Source organism: Solanum stenotomum, unplaced genomic scaffold (assembly GCF_019186545.1).
Source record: "Solanum stenotomum isolate F172 unplaced genomic scaffold, ASM1918654v1 scaffold23477, whole genome shotgun sequence".
Taxonomy (NCBI): Eukaryota; Viridiplantae; Streptophyta; class Magnoliopsida; order Solanales; family Solanaceae; genus Solanum; species Solanum stenotomum.
Genome location: NW_026027520.1, coordinates 17,907 through 35,255, shown reverse-complemented (window position 1 = coordinate 35,255; position 17,349 = coordinate 17,907). Strand labels below are relative to the sequence as shown.

General features: G+C 35.2%; 1 protein-coding gene and 1 pseudogene across 1 annotated transcript; one reads left to right on the top strand and one right to left on the bottom strand.

Moving 5' to 3' along the window:
- The first annotated feature begins 6,582 nt into the window (after window positions 1-6,582).
- Window positions 6,583-7,640, top strand: LOC125851213 (probable indole-3-pyruvate monooxygenase YUCCA10). Its single transcript, XM_049530990.1, has 3 exons — window positions 6,583-6,795; window positions 7,181-7,303; window positions 7,479-7,640. The coding sequence occupies exons 1-3, from the start codon at window positions 6,583-6,585 to the stop codon at window positions 7,638-7,640; spliced, it is 498 nt and encodes a 165-aa protein (XP_049386947.1).
- Window positions 7,641-8,343: 703 nt separating this feature from the next.
- On the bottom strand, window positions 8,344-13,609 carry LOC125851215 (uncharacterized; annotated as a pseudogene).
- Between the last annotated feature and the right edge of the window lie 3,740 nt (window positions 13,610-17,349).

Sequence of the window (17,349 nt, the reverse complement as noted above, 5' to 3'; positions counted from 1 at the left end):
TCGGTACCTTTTGGATTTGGTTGAGATAAAATTTATGTCAACTGAATATTTCTATTACAATGCTCGGAATAGTTATTTAAAGTTATTCAATGTTCATCTTTTTAGAGCAACTACATAATTAGAAAATCAATGTTGTCGAATTTTTGAAACGAGAAAACTTTTGTTCTTGAATGGTTTTAATAAAAAATGTTCACTGTTTTTGTATCGTACTCTCTTTACCTAAACCAATTGTCTCATAATATTAGAAAGTACTATGTTTATCGCAGTTGCATTGGGCTACTCTATATTGTGAGTTTTTAGAAAATGATCGTCACTTGTTAATGCATTTTAGCAGCTATTTATTACTCAAACCTTTCCTCTTTGGCATTCATCTTCAGTTCATGCAACGATTTATTGATATGCTATGTATATATGCAATGACTGGATTTAGTATGTGCGCGGGTCATTTTTATGATGAAACTATTTTATCTCAAGAACGAAATCTGAATTTAAGCTATATGTATTTAGATTTATACAATTAAACTCGAATCTATATTAAACGTCCAAATGTCCAAAATAAAAAAAACCATATTTCTCTAAGAGCCTCTTTATTGTTTCTTTGAATATATGAACATACATAATATCAAAATCATTGAATAAACTTAAGATCAATTACAAAGAGGAACAAAAAACTTCTAATGCATTAATAAACTATATTAAGTTCTTGTGTGTTACGTACGTGCTCCACACCATGGGTGTTAGCCTTAGAATTTTGAAACTGCGATTTGTTGAAATCACAAGACACTGGGAACACGATCATTTAATAGGGGAAAATAGTACCAAATGAACTATGAGCATTTGTTTTATCCTTTTATTTTGTATTGAACAAATAAATGTTCTTTGATATCTAAGAACACAATGCTGAAAAAGATGCATCAAAGATAATTTGTCGGAGTAACAAACAAACGGTTTGACTAAGATTATCATAAATATAAGTAGCAAACTAAACACAACTTCTAGTTCAAAGAAGAAAATGTAACTCCCATTTCATATCAACTTCTTGAAAACACATATAACAAACAATCCGGGGAAGGATAAGGTTGTTTTTCCATAACGAACCTTAATTCAAGCCTTAATCTACTTACAAAATAGGATGTGCATCAATTAGTGAACATAGGTAAGTCATGTTCGATGGATATATATTATTTTGTATATTGAAGTATCCGTAACAACTTAAATGCACGCTCATTTTCGGTGACCTAAAAGGAAAAAATTGACCAACTGATACTTAAAGGAAAAAATGTAAATCTATTACTGAAAAAGAAAAGGACCATTTTTTGAAAAATAATTATACAACATATCTTTTGGAGATGGTACAATTACAAAATATTTTCAGAGCACAATTACAGATAAAAACATCAAAAACTTTGTTTTCTTCTCAAATTTCTACAACACAAATGAAATCTGAAGCCTCTCATCTACTCAAAAAAAGCAGAGCAGACACACTAGCAGTGCTCCATTTTCTTCTTCTTCAGTTCAAGATTCAAACTTTTAAATCTATTCTTCCGGCAGATATCAATGAAATCCTCTTAAGGTAGTCGGTAAAATCACTTGTGAAATTCAAGTGTATTTTGAAATCCTGGTTTGGTTTAATATCTAGCCCTAAATTTATTAAGTCTCATCTCAGCATATCAGCTAATAACAAGGCATGTCATAGGCTTGTGATAAAGTAAATAGTGTCTTGTTAACCGTTATGTGCTTTTGAACTTTCAGGAAGTGAATGTTGATCTTTGGAACAAGAAATCTACTCGTTGCTGACTGCACAGGCTGAAATGAAGAAGGATGGCCTTTTCCTATTTTTATTGTTCACTTTAATATACTAATGTTTGGAACACTAGTGTGTGAATAAGATTTACATATGCTTGTTGATTACATATCATATTTTGTTTGAATCTAAGTTGAGAAAAAAATTACGTCTACTATAAATTTCCATTACAAGCCTCGAAACAGTTACTTAAGAGTTATTCAATGTTCATCTTTTTAGAGCAACTACATAGTTAGAAAATCAGTGTCATTTGATATGCTTGAAATGAGAAAACTTGTGTTCACAGTTTTTCATTCAAATATCTTCCAGTAATTGTCTTATAATATTGGAAAGTGATTTTTCTTAGCTAAAATCTAGATTATACAACACTTATGCCGGTCAGAAATCTTAGGAGGACGTGAGTGAAGATTTCCACGCTTCTTTTTTTTATATTGTCTAGAGGCATAACATGCTCTTGAAACACTGCTCAATAAGAGAAACAATTTACTACGCTATTTAGCATGAAGTTGAAGATATAATTATTGTTACTTGAAAATCATATCATATATATATATATATATAAATAAAAGAGAACCTTAGTCCCACCTACGTGGCACCACCACAAACCAGAATTCCCTTTTAATTTGTTTATTTACAAAACTACCCTTCCCCTTTCATGAAAAGTTGTGAAATTTATGAAAAGTTGTGACTTTTATCAAAAATTGCGACTTTGATTAAGAATTGTGAATTTAATGAAAAGTTGTGACTTTTATGAAAAGTTGTGACTTTTATGAAAAGTTGCGACTTTAATGAAGAGTTGCGATTTTTATGAAAAATTTTGACTTTTTTGAAAGATTGTGATCTTTCTGAAGGGTTGCAACTTTTTCAAATAGTTATAACATTTCCGATAAGGCACAATAAACATTTGTTCACACTACCATTTATTATCTATAAATAGAGGAATTTCCTCTCATTATAAAACAACGAAAATTCTGAATCTTCTTCTTCTTCTTCTTCTTCTTCTTCTTCTTCTTCACAATTAAATATTTGTGTACTATTTTACATGGTACCTGTTACTTTTTACTAGCATTTGTAATGTTGTAACTCGATTCATCAAGAGATTGGGTATGGGTTTCTTGACCATCAACACCAGGTCCTACCCTTTTGTGAAAGGGTCGAAATATGAACATGATTTCTCATGATTTTCATTCTACTTTATTGACCACCCAATCATATATACCCTTGTGGTATTTCTTATCAAAAAAATTATTTTTGAATTTGTCACGCCCCGAGCCTACACCCTGGACGTGGCCGGCACTCGGAAGACCATTGTTGGCCTCTAAGAGAACCATTGGTCTGGCTTACTTAACTCAGTGGAAACTTAACTCAACAGAATAACTCAAAGCAATGAAAGGTCATCAAAACAACCTAACTTATAAAATATGGCCAAAAAGGAAACTCGTGTGTCAAAATAGAATATTTACATATATACATAGATGAGAGACTCAATACTAACTGACCGACTGTCTATGAAGCCTCTATAACATTGAGAAGGATGTTGGGACAGACCCCACAACATCCTAATAAAACAAAACTAGGAACACGAAATAACAGAGTCCTCCAGATAGCAAGGAGGCTCACCACTGACTCTGGAGTGCTCAACTGGATCAACGGCGTGCTGGATGCTGATTCGGGGTACCTGTGTCTACATCGTCATAAAATGCAGGCCAACTGGCATCAGTACATTGAATGTACGAGTATGCGAGCTGGAAAACTAAGCAACATAGGCTAGAAGGAAATCTAGAAGAAACTGAATAGCTTACCTGACTCAACTCAACTCAACCGGACTGACTCATTTCAATATAAGGCAATTTAAAACAAGTGCAATATAAAGAGAAGCTGTTTAAAACATGTTATAAACTCTGTGTGTAGACAAAGATACAATAAGCATGAGATGTATGTAGAAATACAAATGAACTGATGTATATAAATTGTTGTGGGAGTTTCTCTAACCGACAACCATCACATAAGAGCTATAGTGATGATACAGCGATCAACCTCACGCTGCCAGAGCATCCTATACCTGGCCCAAGGTATAGGACCTGAACTACCTAATGGATCCACTAGTCTAATTTGGAAAGGATTCATCTAAAAGGATGAACCTCTTCTACCCATGATAGCTACATGGTTCTATGGGGGTTGTGGGTTCTTTGAACGCTCCCCCAATTCGGTGCTCAATACTACTCCCAAAAATGTACTGACTCTTATATTTTTAAAACATATTTCTTCCTGCTGATTTGAGATAATTACTCAAAAACTTAGCTCAAAGGCTATCTTGGAAATCTCAGTTTCCTCTCTTGCTTCATTTAGTAAGCGATTACTGTTTTTCTGGAAAACTAGCCTGAAGGCTCTTTGGAAATCTCAGTTTCCAGTCTTTTTTAAATGTGAAAACATTTCTTTAAAACTTCTTTGGGAATACTTAGTTCCCTAATAACTTTTGAGAAATGAACTCAACTTTATACTCTTGGCTTAACTTGAAACTCTATACTCTTTACTTTAACTTGAAACTCGAGCCTTAAAATGAAGTTAAAACGTTCAATAAAGACTCTTGAACAACTTTAAAGACTTGCTTGGACTTACTTCTTAACATCTAAGATTGACTCTAACTTCACTTGACTTTGATCCGAACTTTCCTCGAATTGGATTATGAATTCAAGGATAATGATCTCATGTTTATGGATGAGTTCTTGACGTTTAGACGTACCTTGGAGTGTTGAAAACAACTATAAAACATAGGTACATTACCAAGGAACATGCATGAAAAAGTGGGGAATGAAAGGGAAGACTTGGCGTCCTTGGCCCTCTGAGAGGCGCGGAGCGCCAGCCCTCTAACTTCAGAGGGACCTGCTGGGCGCTCTGCTAGGCGCGCCGCCCCAAGGAGGGAACTTTAGAGTCCCTTTTGGGGCGCGCTAGTAGGTGCGACGCCTCACCCCTGTTTCCCAAAAAAATGACTTTTCTCCTTCATTTTTCCAACTCTAAACCACCTCAACTTCAAAGGTTACAGCCCAAACACTAAGAATCATAAAACCCCTCAACATACAATAGATTCAACTCGAAAACACGACCGGAAACATGTCCCAAATCAACAAGAACCTCAACACAACCACAAGACTTCAACAAACACAACCAAATCTTTTCTCGGAAATTAAAACGAGTTTGGCGTGTGGGGGAATGAACCAACCCAACACTATGATCTCACATACCTTAATAGGGATCACCCCAGACGAAAACCACGACGATCTTACGGACTTTGCTTCTTCTACTCCTTTCTCCTCTTCTTCTCCTTTCTCCTCTTCTCTCCTTTTCTCTCAAGAACCTTAACTCTCACTTTAAAAAGGAAAACTGATTTAAAATCAGTCTAAAACCTTAATATATCCAAAATAAATGGTTAGGGAAAAGACCAAAATACCCTTACAAATTCGGACTAAACTGCCCTGTTCCAACAGCCCAACTTTCAAAGGGCATAACTCACTCATACGAACTCGAAATCGAGCAAACTCGGCGGCGTTGGAAAGATCATTCCAAGGGATTTCCAAACATAACTGGAAATACACCTAACTCATCTTGAGATATGAGTTATAACTGATCAAAGTTGACCAAAAACTCTCTTTTTTTCCATACTTAATCAATTTTCCAGATTTTTGAATTCTTTCCAAAAATGACTATTTCCAAATTTAAGCTTCTTCGTAGTTATTTCAAATTGCAAGATGTCACAGAATTAGCTTAACCTCCAATAATTTCCACCGATTCGTCATTTGTGTTAAATTTCACAAACATACTCTCCAAGCACTATACAAAATTGTAAAAACAACCTCGATTATGAATTCAAAGTTGATTTAATGAAATCAATTGTTCTTTAAAAAGGGAATACTGATTGACTAGAAAGTGATTAAGGAATATGGTGTTGGATTATCGTAAATACAAAAATTTGGGATAGATATTTAAATATCCTAAAAACATAGAAATATCACATTATTCCATTTCAAAATCGCACAAAATTAGAAATTTTAAATTCAGGTCTCATCGGATATTTTATATCGTGAGAAAAAGAAGAGTAGGATTTGATGAGGTGACAAGTTGTTTAGTATAAGTATAAACAACTCATATATTTTTTACTTTAAGGAACTGAATTCGAAGAAAAAGAACTAGGGTTTCTTTTTCTTATAAGTAGAATCTTGATTTTTGCTAAGTTTGTCTTATTATCAATTTTATACATCGTCATTTTTACATGTTGCAAAGATAACATATTTTACTTTTTAAGATTTTGAATCTCATAATTTTGAAGAAACATATCTATAGATATCAGTTGGATGACTTGGTAAATGATAGCACAAAAAATTATTTGCACTAACTGTATATGAAATTTTGATTTCTCTTCTAATTTAATCTTTCGTGTATTACTCATATATATTTCTTTTTTTAGAACCCTTGATAACTCCAGTTACCAACTTTGATCTATGTTTTTGAATACTACAAGTTATATACAATTACGTTATAATTGATCTGATTTTATACTTCTTTTTTAATATATCGTCAAAATATGAAACTTACACTCGTAAATATGTACATTATAGTTCATGGTGTTTTCCCAAAGTGCTATAACTTTTCTATAGTTAGATGATGCAAGTTTTTCACATGCACAATCAATTATTATTTTTTGATAAATATGATTGTTAATTCTAAAAGTTTTAATATATTTTGTCCTAATGTTTTTGCAGATTCATGTTCTAACAAGGGAGATGGTGTACACTGCAATGTTGTTACTAAAATATTTACCAATATCTTTGGTTGATACTGTAATTGCAAAGTACACAAAATTTAAGTTCGGAAATTTAGCAGAATTAGGAATACCCCAACCAGAAGAAGGCCCATTTTCCTTTAAAATATCAAAAGGTAGATCCCCAGTAATTGATGTTGGTGCTATTGACAAGATTAAACTTGGACAGATTAAGGTATGATACTATCTTTATTTTATTTCATTCTATTTTGAAAAAGAATATGTGAAAAACATATGGCTTTAGTTTCTCCGAGGGTTTTGGTCTTATAGTAAAAGTACAACCTGTGATGTATGGTTAGGTGCACATCACGAGTTCAAATTTGATTACTTTCAAGAACCTAGTAGTAGTACTTAATGAAGAAGAGTAAAAATACATGTTCATTATCATGGGCAACAATTTAACTGTTATTGTTACGAAATCGGTAGAATTTAGTAATTTTGTCCAATACAATAAATTTGTGTAAATAGTTCATTCAATATGCATTAATAATCTATCATAAAAAAAGGAAATAATACTTGGTTTTTTTTTGTGAAATAACTTTTGGTGAATTGTTGATTAGGTGCTTCCTGGAATATCGGACATAAAGGAACATACAGTAGTGTTTGACAATGGAGATGAACATCAATTTGACGCAATCATTTTTGTTACTGGATACAAGAATATTGCTACCAAGTGGCTAAAGGTACATTTTGCAAATTATCACTATGTTCTTCTTTTTTTTAATTCTAACTTTGAGTCTTGAAATTTTCCACTTGCCTATAAATATTGTGTGTGGATAAGTTTTTCTCGATAAGTTTTCCTGATTACTAATTTCACTTACTATTAATTTAATGTACAATTTTTTCTTTTGTATGTAGGACTATAGCTCAATATTCCTTGAAGATGGCACATTGATAAATTGGAAAGGAGAGAATGGGCTCTACTGTGCTGGATTTTCAAAAAGAGGGATTGCTGGTATTTCAATGGATGCTATAGCTATTGCCAATGATATTAAGACTGTTAGAGGCAACAAAATTTAGATTTTTAGTATTATTATATTAGACTATGTTGTTAAATAAATTTTCGAAACCTTGCGTGAATGCGAGATGCTTTCTGCATTGGGCTTAACTTGTTAAGTTCAGCTAGAACTTAAAAACCTTGTTTCTTTTAGTATGTTTTTTATTGGAATCAAGTTTCTACTGTCATAGAAATTTGATGGAACTTTTCTAATTGATTGTCTTTCTTTTTTATTTTTTTATTTTTATAATGATGGCGTGGGGTTCATATAGCACACATTTCGACTATTATATCGAACACTAGCTATCTCTTGCCAGTACGAGTATCGAATAACTCTACACATCAAATTGGGTAACTTTTATTTGAGACATTTATTGACAACATGAATGAAATCTACTATTTCCTCTGTTATTCATAGTAAAGTAGATCTCAAGAGAGAGAGAATTGACTTCTTGAGAATCTATTTTTCCTTCAATTCCTTGATGTTCATAAGGTACATAAAATTAAATGTACATTGAGCAGTTAACATTCCATCTTGCTAAAGTTATTGCTAGGTCGATCTGTACAAAATGTCCTAATGGACCAATACAAAAACAAGAGGATGACGACGGATACATTACCTAGCTCATAAGAAATATTCCCTACGTTTAGCAAGAATGTAAAAGTTGTTGCAGATGATTCAACTAGATACATGCAACCTACTTAATCCAGAACCAAATGGTTAATTTAGCTTCCTCCCAAACCTCTTGTCTGCATTTTCGACCACTTAGCCTTAGGTGCATGCTTATTGTTGTGCTTTCTTTTGGGCCAACTTTTTGTGTCTGATTTTCCCAACCATTGAGAAGAAGAAGTTCCTCCCCGGGTTTCATCTGATCTTTTCCTTTTTGTCCAGATAGAGTCTGGTGGTATATTGCCCCCATTTGATTGTCCCCAGTTCGCTGAAGATGATTTTCCCCAACCTTTGGTAGACCATTTTCCTTTTGACCAAGGAGAGTCGGGTGGTCCACCATTCTCCTTAGGCTGTCCCCAACTCGCTGAACGTACTTCTTCCCAACCTTCAGTAGACCATTTTCCTCTTGACTGTCCACAGCTCACTGAAGTTAATCCTTCACAACCTTCGGTAGACCATTTTCTTTTTGTCGTGATAGGTTCAGAAGTTACAGTTGACTGAATTCCTTTCTGGCTTTCTTTACTTTGATCCTGCTTCTTGATATCCGTACAAGGAACAGTGGTTGTATTTCCATCTTCTATAATGTTCCTTGTCTCAGAACCGTCTTGAAAGGGAGCAGCACGTCCAAACAACTGATATTTTAATGTGGGTATTTCGACAAGGCCATCCATAAAAGCAGAAATGTATTCGCTAGTACGCTGGATACATTTGTATATGCGTATCACTTCTGCTTTCCCAACAGCTCTTGCAGCATTTTGAGACCGATCAGTGAAATCCTCAACCTGTAAAGATCACGATAATCCATTAATACAGCACTTTGAAAGATTACTTAGCACAAATGACATCAATAAGTGAAAGATAACTGCACTGATGCAGCAAACTTTGGAGTCCCATGTTTTAGAGAGTCAAGATGCTTCATAGGTACTTGAACATAGTCCTTTGGCCCATAGCTTCTCAATCGACAATAACTGCAATGAAACGAGACCATAATGAGCCAGATTTACTGGATTCCCAATACCTTGACCAGCAGTGTAACTAGCAACTCAGCCACTAACTCTTTGTTTCTCTTCCCATACTTCACAAACTTATGCAACGACTTTGCCACCGCATCTGGATCAGTTCCATCTAGAACATTTACAAGCCAAGAAATATTACCAAGCTACTCAAAACAAAAACTCTCATGAAAAAACTAAAGCAAAGAGAAAAGTGCCAAAACTCAAACAAGGAAACAAGTGCTAAAACCAGAACTTCCAAGTTATGTATAAGAAAAAAGAATTACAGCCTCACAAATGAAAGATTTTTCATACGCATCCTGATTCGTGGGAATTTTTCTTTTCTACTACAGTACTTCACAACACTCTGTACTGATACTAAAATTAGTACATCCCTTCCAAAAGGCGTAATAACTGAAAAAGTAAAGGTTCATAGTTACCTTCTAATATGGAAGAAAATGGCGGTACTATTGGAGTATTTCGTGTCTGTGAAGTCCACATGACCCCAAATGAAAGAAAAAAACAGATTATTAACTAAACAACTACATTAATATCCCTCTAGAAAGAAAATATACACATACAAAACAAACATGCAATAAGGCATGCAGAAACATTGAAAGTCATTCTGAATAAGCTAAGGCCATGAGGGGGGAAATTGAGATGAAGTTAATATTACACAAGTTGAAGTCCACCAATGCATTTTGGAGTACACACTTCCTTGCAAAGTATACTGAACTTTTCGTTAGGTTAGCCTTTAATCCAGAAGCCATATAGAACATGTTAAAACAATGTTGGATATGAGTAACAGAAGGCAAATCACCTCTTACAATCAATAGCAAGTCATCAGCTAGCAAAGCTGAGGTGAGTAATTCCCAGCTTAGGACATCTAGGATGAAATTTGAAGTCCATTTAGACACCTACATAGGTACTCCATGACAATAGAAAACAGGTAAGGATACATGAGATCACCTCATCTATGTCTCTTAGCAGCTGGAAAGGGATAGGAGCTTGTGCTTCACAGATGATGCTGGAAATCACCTTCGGTAATCAATTACATCTTTTTTGATCACGCATCAAGATTGACTCTGGCCAGTGGCGTTATTCTATTGAATATCTGTTGTATGTTGAATATTGAGATTGTTGAGACAAAAGATTGAACAAGCTTCTCCTATGCGTGAATTTCTTTCATATATGTGACATTGTTAGTGCTTGATTTGTTTCTAGTTGATATATGCTTTAAAGGGAAGAAACTTGAGAAATGATTATTCAGTAGTATACTTGTGCTGCTTTGTTTGAGAATTTTTCTCTTAGCGGAACCGAAACAGTTTTGGATCAGAGTCGACTCCTACGTACTTGAAAGGCAGTTCTCCACAGTAAGTTCGATATTTATTGAACTTACTGTGGAGAACTGCCTTTCAAGTACGTAGGAGTCGACTCTGATCCAAAACTGTTTGGTTCATGAGAAACCTATATGATTGGAATGGACTTTGAAGTCTAATTTTTGGTCAAATAAAAAGATGACGGTCCAAACCGATAACTGCCTGACATTTCTAGTGATGAGTCGGGAGTGTGCGTGAACTGGTCTTTGACAGCCATCAGAAGCTGTCATGTAATGTGAGACAGTGAGAGCGCTGCTCTGTTAAGCCAGCCAATGAGGGGCGAGTTACCCCATCAACTCCCACAGCTTACTGCCATGTCAAAGTACTATTATTATTTATTTATTAGTGTCGGAATAATAATACTTCATACTATTACCAAGAACCGCTTATTATTAATTATAAACCCAAACCAACGCACTAGTTGTGTCAAAGGCTGAAGATTTGGTTTGTCCCGATCATCTTATTGCTCCCACTTGGGTTACAAGCTCATGCTACTGAGCTCAGCGATATACAGTGTCTGTTGAGTTCTTATAAATTATATGTATACGTCTTCTATCACCGGTGTGGGACAAGACGCACTAAGGTTTTAGCATATGCGATGATATGCCAAGCAAGCAAATGCTTTTTCCTTATATGCTCATTTCCAAAGTGAGTTGAATAAATACATTAATTTTCTAATTCCTCTGTTATTGTAAAACGAGGACAAACAACTCGAAAACTAGACCCTTATATATAGGAATTTTGTCAGCTTAGAGAAAAATTCTCAAACAAAACACCACAAGTATACTACTGAATAATCATTTTTCAAGTTTCTTCCCTTTAAAGCATGTATCATTTGGAAATTCATTACCAGCACTATCAATGTCATAGGTATGAAGAAATTACGCATAGGAGAAGCTTGTTCAACCTTTTGTCTCAACAATCTCAAGATACAACATACAACAGATATTCAATTGAATAACGCCACTGGCAACCGTCAATCTTGATGCCTGATAAAAAAAGATGTAATTGAATGTAGTCTTATAAACTGTACTGCAAAGGATTTTAGGCCTATAGCTTGTTGCTCTATGCTCTACAAAATCATATCTCAGATCCCTGCAGCCAGATTACCGAAGGTAATTTCCAGCATCATCTGTGAAGCACAAGTTCCTCCCTTTCCAGCTGCTAAGAGAGATGGACGAGGAGATCTCATGTATCCTTACCTGTTTTCTATTGTCATGGAGTACCTAAGTAGGTGTCTAAATGGACTTAAGCAAGAAAAAAGAGCTTCAAATTCCATCCGAGATGTAGTAAGCTGGGAATTACTCACCTCAGGTTTGCAAGAGGTAATTCGCCTTCTGCTGCTCATATCCAACACTGTTTTAACATGTATTATATGACTTCTCGATTAAAGGCTAACAAACGGAAAAGTTCAGTATACTTTGGAGGGGTACCTCAGGCAAAAAGCTGGTGGTTTCGAAGTAACAAACTTAAAACTTCAAAATGACAGTCTCCTTCGTAAATGGTTATGGAGATCGATATTCACAAGGGAGGATCAAGCTCTACGGAGAAAAGTCATAGAAACCAAGTTTGGGATTCTGAATCAGTGGATAACAAAGTCTCCATCTAACTCTTATGGGTACTCTGTAAGGAAAACAATCAGGTCACATTGAGAGGATTTTCTATTCAGATACGGAAGGAAGAAGAATTAAGCAAATGATGCCGTTGCAGAGATGTTTGAGTGTACATGGAATCAAAAAGTTACATTGGAAAGAAGAAGCACACCTACACAATTCACATAAAAAACTTGTCCCTTTAAAGTTTGTACTCTGGAAATTCATTACAAGCTAAACAAATCAAGCACTAACATTGTCATATATATAAAAGAAATTTATCACAATAATCTCAAGATACAGCATACAACAGATATTCAAAGGAAGGAGAAACTTGTTCAACCCTTTGATACAACAATCTCAAGATACTACATATAACAGATATTCAAGGGAAGGAGAAGCATTTTCAACTTTTATCGCAGCGACAACATAGGTAATACTAAATTCAGCAAACATGAAGAATAGGGAAGCATCGTCTTGATTCGTGCAGATCGGCAGAGATGGAATACGTGCTCTTCAACATCAGCTTTCCACCTCCTGAAATATCAAAAGTACATAACAGTTAACAAGCACCTGAGTGATCATTTCACATGATGACTAGTAAAAACTGTTTATATGTGAGCAACAAGGAAAAACAGCAAAACCAAATAGTACAGTTGTCCCAATCATCTTATTGCTCCACTTGGGTTACAAGCTCACGCTACTGAGCTATACGGTGTCTGTTGAGTTCTTATAAAATATATGTATTCGTCTTCATCATCGCATATGCTAAAACATTCAATGTAGAATTTAGTGCATCGCATATGCTAAAATATTCAATGTAGAATTTAGTGTGTGTCTTGTCCCACACCGGTGGCAGATGACGAATACATATATTTTATAAGAACTCAACAGACACTGTATATCACAGAGCTCAGTAGCGTAAGATTGTGATCCAAGTTGGAGCAACAAGATGATTGGAAAAAGTCAAATCCTCAGCACTATATGTGTCAAAGGCTGAAGATTTGGCTTGTCCCAATCATCTTGCCGCCACAACTTGGGTTCCAAACTCGTGCTACTGGGCTTAGCGATATACAGTGTCAGTTGAGCTCTTATTAAATGTTTGTATTCGTCTTCTGCCACCGGTGTGGGACAAGACAAACTAAATTCTATATCGAATGTTTTAGCATATGAGAAGATATGCCTAGCAAGCAATATGATCATTTCCCAACACTCCCATCGACGGAATCCTACCTCCTTCTGCACAGCTGGGCTTCTCCACCTTTCCCCATTTCTCATTAGCCAAATCAAAAGTAATGATGTACCCACCCTCATATGCATTAAGACCAGCAGTAGTAGCAGCCCAATAGAGTTTCCCGTTCACAAGCTTACCTGAAACATTTGATAGCCCCTCCCTCGGGCAACCATCAATGCTTTTCCAAGAATCCGTGATTAAACTCTATAAGCTGGCCTCAACTTGATCTGAATTTATAGTTTTGAAAATACAGACTACCATATAATCATCCTGAAATTCATCATATCCAAAACCATCAATGTGCCGATACTCCTAATCGACGGATTCCATATAAACATGTCAGTGAACCCAAGGGCAAATCAAATCAATCCATTAACTAAATCCAGAACAAAAACATTTTCGCGGGGGTTATAATCCAAGTTATATTCCTCAATCACAACAGAGTCATTAAGTAAGGAAGTAACAGAACAGTTTGTGAAACGAATCTATATCCATTAGCAGGTAGGTACCTGAATTGGGACAACACAAGGATGTGGTGTGTGTAATCTTTTCTATCAGCAGATACACTTAGATCATTCTTGATATTTTATAAATTAGGTAAGTTACCTGCGCTTTGTGCGGTTTTGTAAATTCAATTCACCACGTACAATTATTTGTGGTTAATGATTAAAGATTATGCGATAATATGCATTTACCTTTTTGATTTTGTATACCAATGAAACTTTGTTGACATCAGTTTCTGGATATTTGTCCAAGTAATTACAATTTTTTTAGCTACGCTTATGAGAAATTAAAGGGAATGAAAAGGGTTTGAAAAAGATAGAGTTTGTCTTTCGATGCCTATACCAAACAAGCAAGTGGCACAGTAAACAAAGGAAGCAAAGGGAAAAATAGCAGAGTAAACAGAGGAAGTGAAGGAAACAAATCGCAATCGGAGGTGGGAAAAGATAAATGTCTTTCCTGAATTGTGAGGGCGCCACGTGGGCCGGTCTATGGAGAGAAGCACAAGGTGTGAATATACAATCTTCTTTGTCCTCCTGAACCTTCTACTTAGCTAGAAGTTTATTGTGCATCTGGAGACGATGATCTTGGATATCATTTCCCTGAAGTGGGAAAGTATTTCGATTAGCAATTTAAAGTGTGTGTTAACACTTCATTCTTTTGTCACTTTTGGTGAGATGATAAAGAAAGTCTACTGTATTTAACAATCCAATCCAATCTATTGTATTGACGAAGCAATTGATTTTGTTCCAAAATATACTACCCAATGAAAATGGAAAGTGGAGCCTGATGGAATCTATTTTGAATATCGAAACATGACTACAATAAGATATTAATAATTTTTAACATGTAACACAAAAAATGTCTAGAGTGTCTCGCCAAAGTCCAATGTGAGTACTCTTTCATTACGTTTTTAAATAAAGATCAAAGATTAACCAAATAGTACCAATATGATTGGAATAATTTTGAAAGGTCTAATATTAGTTTGATGTTTACAGAGTTTCACCAAAGTCCAATATGACTTTTCATCTTATCGCGTTCTAACTTCTACAAGTGACGACTCTTATATACTGTTATTTTAAGAAATATCAAAAAATTAACCAAAACTGTACCGATATGTCTAAATGGACTTAAGCAAGAAAAGAGCTTCAAATTCCATCTGAGATGTACTAAGCTGGGAATTACTCACATATATAAAAGAAATTTATCGCGATAATCTCAAGATACAGCTACAACAGATATTCAAAGGAAGGAGAAACTTGTTCAACCCTTTGTTACAACAATCTCAAGATACTACACATAACAGATATTCAAGGGAAGGAGAAGCTTTTTTCAACTTTTATCGCGGAGACAACATAGGTAATACTACATTCAGCAAACATGGAGAATAGGGAAGCATCGTCTTAATTCGTGCAAAGGATGGAATAATTGCTCTTCAACATCAGCTTTCCACCTCCGGAAATATCAAAAGAACAAAACAGTTAACAAAGCACCTTTTTGATATTTCACATGATGACTAGTAAAAACAGTTTATATGTGAGCAACAAGGAAAACCAACAAAACCAAATAGTACCCAAGTTGCCCGCGCTGGGATGCAAGTGTTCGATAAGGATGAAGATATAGAAGTCGGATCCATCCTAATCTAAATTTTAAGATTCGGGGGTATGGATCCAAGTATGAACACGGGTGCCAATACAAAATAAAATAACTGAAAATTGATATTGGTAAAAATATTATAAAAAACAACCGATTAAACTGAACAATTGACAAATAAAAAGGTGATGGTCCAGACTAATAGCTGCTTGACATATCTAGCGAGGATTTGTGATTATGCGAGAGCGCTGCTCTGTTAAGCCAGCCAATGATGGGCGAGTTACCCCATCTACACACACTGCTATGTCAAAGTATTATTAGTGTTGGAATAACAATACTTCATACTATACCAGCATCACATAATCCCAAACGAACCCTCTATTTACGTCAAGGCTTGAAGCTTTGATTTGTCCCAATCATCTTATTGCTCCCACTTAGGTTACAAGCTCACGCTATTGAGCTCGCGATATACAGGGTCTGTTGAGTTCTTATTAAATATTTGTATTCGTCTTCTACCACCAATGTGGGACAAAGCCACACTAAATTCTACATTGAATGTTTTAGCATGTACGATGATATGCCTAGCAAGTCAAAATCGCATATGCTAAAACATACAATGTAGTGTGTCTTGTCCCACACCGGTGGCAGATGACGAATACAAACATTTAATAAGAACTCAACAGACACTGTATATCGCTAAGCTCAGTAGTGTGAGCTTGTAACCCAAGCGAGAGCGATAAGAAAATTGGGACAAGCCAAATATTTGGCCCTTGACACAAATAGTGTGTTGGTTTGGGTTTATATTAATAAGAGGCTGTTGTCTCCTTTAAAACCCAACAGCGGCTAGTCTGATGTTGTCTAAGACCAGTTCACGCACACTCCCAAGTCACCACTAGAGATGTCAGGTTGTTATTGGTTTGGACCATCATCTTTTTATTAGACCTTACTCTATTAACATTGTTCTTGTTTCCTTATTAATTAAGTTTTAATTTAAAGAGGATTATTAATGAATGCATTGTATCAAACAATAAAATCCTATCAAAGGATATGCTTAGTGTTATTGGCGTGTTTATTACACGTCATGATTTCCATGTCTCTCGTGCCTTATATTCTAATTCTATCTAGAGGCACAACATCCCTTTAAAACAATGCTCAAAAAGAGCTAAAATGTCTATGGCATTTACGTTTGAGTGTTGAAGACACCAAATATTACAAACAAATAGTTGTCTCATTGAAATATGCAAAAAGGAAAAAAGACAAACAAGATCTCCAAGTAGATGAGATGTAAAGGTGCGCGTAGCATATGCAAAGTCTTTATTTATAATAATAAAGAAACAGAAAAATATATAAGGCGGAATTCTTACAAGTCATTACCAACAATATTGTCATCCCTCTGAGCTTCTGCAGCCTTCACTCGTGCTTGGTTCGTTTTGTAAAAAGGGACAAACTAGACTTTCAATGTAGATGTTTGACGCAATACAGCAACGAAACTTAGCAACCTTTGTATATATGACAGATTCATCCTCCGGATTGTATATCAGGTAAGTTGATTTAGATAGAATCAATATTTCACCTTTGTTTGACATACATAGTGTCAGAGAAATAACAGGAGGAATAACCGAAGTAAAGAAGCGTTTGTCAAAATCAACAGGATATTTGATGGTATACATTTTTTTCAATGAACCAAACTCTTTCATAACCCACACATCTGCATGACTTTCCCTAAAAGAAAACACAAAAAGATCATTTCCCAACACTCCCACCGACGGAA